Source organism: Salvelinus sp. IW2-2015, linkage group LG4q.2, assembly GCF_002910315.2.
Source record: "Salvelinus sp. IW2-2015 linkage group LG4q.2, ASM291031v2, whole genome shotgun sequence".
NCBI lineage: Eukaryota > Metazoa > Chordata > Actinopteri > Salmoniformes > Salmonidae > Salvelinus > Salvelinus sp. IW2-2015.
Window position 1 is genome coordinate 6,612,131 of NC_036843.1, and position 5,534 is coordinate 6,617,664.

Here is a 5,534-nt window from a genome sequence, read left to right on the forward strand (position 1 = left end):
ACCACACACACACACCACCACCATGGGGCGCGGCTCACAAACACTGGGGCGCATATATTATGCACAACCCCCACACACAAACACACACACCTCCAGCATAGACAAACACTTATGTGGCTCAGATGCCGCCAGGGATGAGAGGTATAGAGCTCCAAACTGATTTCCACACAACACCCGCAGGTTGCTAGGGGCTCTCTGAAGTGTGTGTGTGTGTGTGTGTGTGTGTGTGTGTTGTGTGTGTGTTGTGTGTGTGTGTGTGTGTGTGTGTGTGTGTGTGTGTGCGTGTGTGTGTGTGTGTGTGTTCTACTGGTGCAGGTCTTTGAGATCTGACAGGCCTATGAAGAGGTAATTCCTTCCCTAATCCTCCTGCAGCTATGCAGACAAGTACAGAGCCTTTCTTCACATGCCATCCCAGCGTTGTCTGTACACCTCTCCTGCTAGACAGTTTGGAGATATTAAGAATGCCCTTATGGATAAGTCCCTCTGGATAAGCTTACCTGCCATGGCCCTTCCATTGGCAGACAACACGCGGTAAAGTACAGAACCCAAACTTTATACCATGAAATGTATATTGTATCTCTGTCTAAATGCCAACTAATCCTGGTCCTACTGGTCCACAGCACTGGCAGAGGATTTTCCTTGGCCATGTTCAGTACATTACATGGCACTTATGGAGGAACAACAACATCAGTTAAACTAAGTCAAAGCTGCTGCTGATAACCACAGTTGTGTAAGCTGAGCTGTACGATAGGTAGGTCCACAGTGGTGAGTCAGGAGCACAAGGCTAAACCCCATGAGAGATACACTTCCACCCACAGATAGCAAAACACTCCTAAACACACTGATAGAGACTCATTAACTGGGAAGGAGCCTTACTCTGTCTGTCAGCCCTAACCCCCTGCATGAGAACTAGGGAGTGGGTGGGAGAGGACAGCGTGTGTGTGTGCGTGTGCCTCGTGTGTGTTTGTGTCWGTGTGTCTGTTCGTGTTTTGTCTGCACACATCCAGACATGCCATCACGTTATGACACACAGTACCAGTCAAAAGTATGTACACACCTACTCATTCCAGMTTTTTTTACTATTTTCTACGTTGTAGAATAATTCTACATTGTAGAATAATAGTCAAGACATCAAAACTATGAAAAAACACATGGAATCATGTAGTAACCAAAAAAGTGTTAAACAAATCAAATATATATTATATTTGAGATTCTTCAAAGTAGCCACCCTTTGCCTTTGATGACAAGCTTGCCACACTCTTGGCATTCTCTCTAAACCAGCTTCATGAGGTAGTCACACCTGGAATGCATCAATAACAGAGTGTGCCTGGTTTTAAATTAATTTGAGGAAATTATCTGTCCTCAAGTGTTTGGGCCAATCAGTTGTGTGTGACATGTAGGGTGGATACAGAAAGGACTAGGCCTAGTTTATGGCAAGAACAGCTCAAATAAGCAAAAGGAAATGACAGGTCCATTCATTACTTTTAAACATGAGAGCATGTCATCAAATGGAACATTACAAGAACTGGTTGAAAAGTTTCTCCTCCAAGTGCAGTCGCAAAAAAACCACAACTTAATCGGCTATTAATTGAAACTGGCGTGTCTCAATGAGGACCACCAGGACAAGGAAGATTCCCAGAGGTTACCGCTCTGCTCTCGCAGGAGGATTAAAACATTAATTTAGAGTTGTACTGCACCTCACGATTGCTAGCCCAAAAATATAATGCTTCACGAGAGTTCAAGTATCAGACACATCCTCACACTCAACTGTATCTTAAGAGACTGCGTAGAAAATCAGCCTTTTAATTGCTGTCAAAGTTGGCTGCCAAAGAGAACACCACCCTACTGGCAACGGACAACCAATAAGACAGTAGACTTTTATTGGGCGCAAGAAAACAAAAGCAAATGGAGATTAGACTGGTGGAAATCTGTCCTTTGGTCTGATGATGTCAAAATGTGGAATTTTTTGGTTTGCCAACCGCCGTGCTTGGTGAGACGCAGAAGGTAGGGTGAACGGATGATCTCCGCACAGTGGGGGGTCCCCATGAGCATGGCAGAGAGAGACGAGGGTGATAGTGTGGGGGCTTGCTGGTGATACTGTCAGCGGATTTATTTAGAAATCAAGGGCACACTTAACCAGCATGGCTACCACAGCATTCTGCACGAATACGCCATCACACTGGTTTGCGTCTAGTGGGACTATCATTTGTTTTTCAACAGGACAATGACCCAAAACACACCTCCAGGCTATTTGACCAAAGGAGAGTGATGGAGGGCTGCATCAGATGACCGGGCCTCCACAATCACCCGACCTCAACCCGATTAAGATGGTTTGGGATGAGTTGGACCACAGAGTGAAGGAAAAACAGCCAACAAGTGCTCAGCATATGTGGGAACTCCTTCAAGACTGTTGGAAAAGCTCCAGGTGAAGCTGGTTGAGAGAATGCCAAGAGTGTGCAAAAGCTGTCATCAAGGAGCAAGGGTGGCTACTTTGAAAGAACTAAAATATAATATATTTTGATTTTTAACATTTTTTGGTTACTACATGATTCTCCATATGGTTAAATCAAAGTTTTGATGTCTTTCACTATTATTCTACAAAATGTAGAAAAAAAAAGATACAAATAAAGAAACCCTTGAATGAGCAGGTGTGTCCAAACTTTTGACTGGTACTGTATGTCTGAGAGTGAACTTCCACCCACGTACCCCCTCCCCTAAGACACACACACCTCCTTCCCCCTGTCTCCATTGCAGATCTGCCCTGTTGTGCCAGTCAGTCTGAGACTGACGTGATTGCGGAGGAAGCGGGCGGCTGTGAGATTCCTGAGGCTGTAGAGTGGTGTGGTGAACCAGCTCCAGCCCCAGTGCCTTGGCCAGGCTGTTTGGCAGTGATCAGGTTGCCACCTGGCCCCAGACTGGACCCTGTGACCGATGCAGGGCATCCGGGGACAGAGCTGGCATGAGTGAGCGGCCCCTGCCAGTAAATGTACTGGACCCTCCCCCAGGTCTGGGCTCTCATATCAGTCGGGAGGGTTGTACTCAACCTGGGGCTTCAGCCTGCCACATACAGGCTAACTCAGCCCATAGACATAAAGTTAGAGCAACACCGTTAGTTCATTATGTGTCACAGTCAGACCATACAGGCTAACTCGGCTCATAACACCACAGCCATGAGCTGTTCACTCCCTTACCGTCGGGGCAGATGATATTGGAGCATGAGGTCTGATACAGGCTCAGAGACTATTTCTATCTACAAGCCATCAGACTGCTGAACACTTGAACTGGACTGACCACCTGGACCACCTGGACTGACCACTGACTCTCTACACCTTAGCATGCATTCACACATATAAACTCCTGTATTATACTTATTCCAAAATGTGTATTATATTCTACTGAGCCATTTACTTTATGTTCCTTTTCTTATCTTTTCTTATTTCTTAATGTTGTTTCATTGTCCAGAAGGAAGCTGKAAGTAACCATTTYCTTGCAGTGTATACCATGTGTATCCTGTACATACGACTAATAAAACTTGAAACTAATAGCAAAGTCAGCTCTCACTGTAGGCAGGGAGAAGCATTTGTACCGCTAACCCCTATATACAGTGTTGTAGCAGAAGGTGGAGTGTTTTGTGATGAGTGAGCAACACTGATTTGGGACAGACGGTGTGAGTGAGTCAGTGTGATAGTTGTTCCTGTCTGGTCAGCGGCCCTACCTTGTATCTGGGACTGGGTAGACGGCCCCAGGTGGCTCTGGTGCATGGGCCGGGGCTGGGGGTTACCAGGCCCCATCCTCAGGCTGGCCCGCTGGTAGCGCTCAATCTCTGTCAGCCTATCAGAGAACTGCATCTTCTGGGGGTCCTCCATCTTCACCCTGTGTCCTGAAAGAGAGCGAGAGAGGGAGAGAAAAAGAGAGAGAGAGGAGAGCCAAGTTACCACCTACACAGCCGGGAAATCATGGCTCTTTATTATTTTTCCCAGCGGTACCAAATGGTCAAAAATAGTAAAAGCAATAACACGTCCAAATGTTAGGTCTGCTGTCATATTTGAGTTTTATTTCCTCAGGTCTGTCCATGGGCACCAGCAGTTTACAGCTTATTAGGTTTTGTGAGGGTTTGTTTAGAAGTGGGATGGTTATATTGGCAATGGCATCCCATTCTATTCTAAGACATAATTAGTGTGAAAACAAATAGTACAGTGACAGAATTATATACATGAATAAAGGCCACTGTCCTCCACCAACTAATCTGATTCAGTCAGATTATATAAAAGCTTTCTTAGAAATATAACATTATTCATAGAATGTTGACAGGCACTGGACTTGTGGTTGAGCTAAACTTGCACTTGCCTTTGCGTTAAAATCAGATAAATGGCTGCATGCTCCTAATAGCACATTCATATAGGAATAGCACTAATACTCCGGTGTATAACAATAGTACTAGCACAATAATATAATTATAGTATGATAATAATAGTATGAAATTGTTTAACTTTACAGCATGAGAAGATTCTCCTAATCTATCCCCTTATCCCCTTGTCCACTCAGAAGTACAACCCCAGTACAACCCCAGACTGGGTCTGCTTGTCGAAATAGTGACTATACGTCACACAGCGACTCAGGTCTGACCAAGCAGTTACTCAGTGAGGGAAACACCCAGGAATTGCTCCTAGACTATATTACTCATCAGACTGGAACACACTGTGTGGATGGTTGCGCGTATGTGCATGTGTGTGTGTGTGTGTGTGACGAGAGAGGTGGGAATGTACGAGAAAAAGCATATTTGGCACCTCGAATACATTTGATCTGAACAAGACTTGGAAAGACAAAACACTACACTCAAACCCGAATCACTTTAAATAGTTTTATTTAAAGTTATACTAATTCAGTGCAATCTCTCTCCAGCTTTGCTTTATCTTGGACAGGTCGCAGTTGTAAATGAGAACTTGTTCTCAACTGGTCTACCTGGTTAAATAAAAAAAMACATGTATTTAACATGTGGTGTCACAATAGAAAATAAAATAGTTTACATAAATATTGCCAGTGTATATTCTACACACACCTAAATGCCATACGTGAGTCCGGATGAGGGACTCCTCTAATGGAGGAAGGGCTTTTAATGTAACTATCAATGCAACAAACACATGTCTGAAAGAACATGTATACATTCTGTGGTTTTCTCCCTGGCATCTCTAATGTGAAGTAATGGCTGGATTTGAATATTTTATCACTATATAAAGGGGCCAGCAGACGGACTGATATGGATTTTGCCCATCCTCTCTCCAGACTTGACCCATGGGTAATATATCCTCCCTCCCTGCGACTTGAACCATGTGTAATATATCCTCCCTCGCTGCGACTTGACCCATGTGTAATATATCCTCCCTCCCTGCAACTTGACCCATGTGTAATATGTCCTCCCTCCCTGCAACTTGACCCATGTGTAATATATCCTCCCTCCCTGCAACTTAACCCATGTGTAATATATCCTCCCTCCCTGCAACTTGACCCATGTGTAATATAACCTCCCTCCCTGC

General features: G+C 44.6%; 1 protein-coding gene across 4 annotated transcripts in view; it reads right to left on the reverse strand.

Moving 5' to 3' along the window:
- Window positions 1–5,534, reverse strand: part of runx3 (RUNX family transcription factor 3) — an 81,500-nt gene that overhangs the window by 20,038 nt on the left and 55,928 nt on the right. For all 4 annotated transcript variants that reach the window (XM_023986467.3, XM_070443341.1, XM_023986463.2 and 1 more), the window contains exon 6: window positions 3,716–3,880. In XM_023986467.3, coding sequence (XP_023842235.1) covers window positions 3,716–3,880 — 165 coding nt within the window. The remainder of the gene's footprint in view (window positions 1–3,715; window positions 3,881–5,534) is intronic.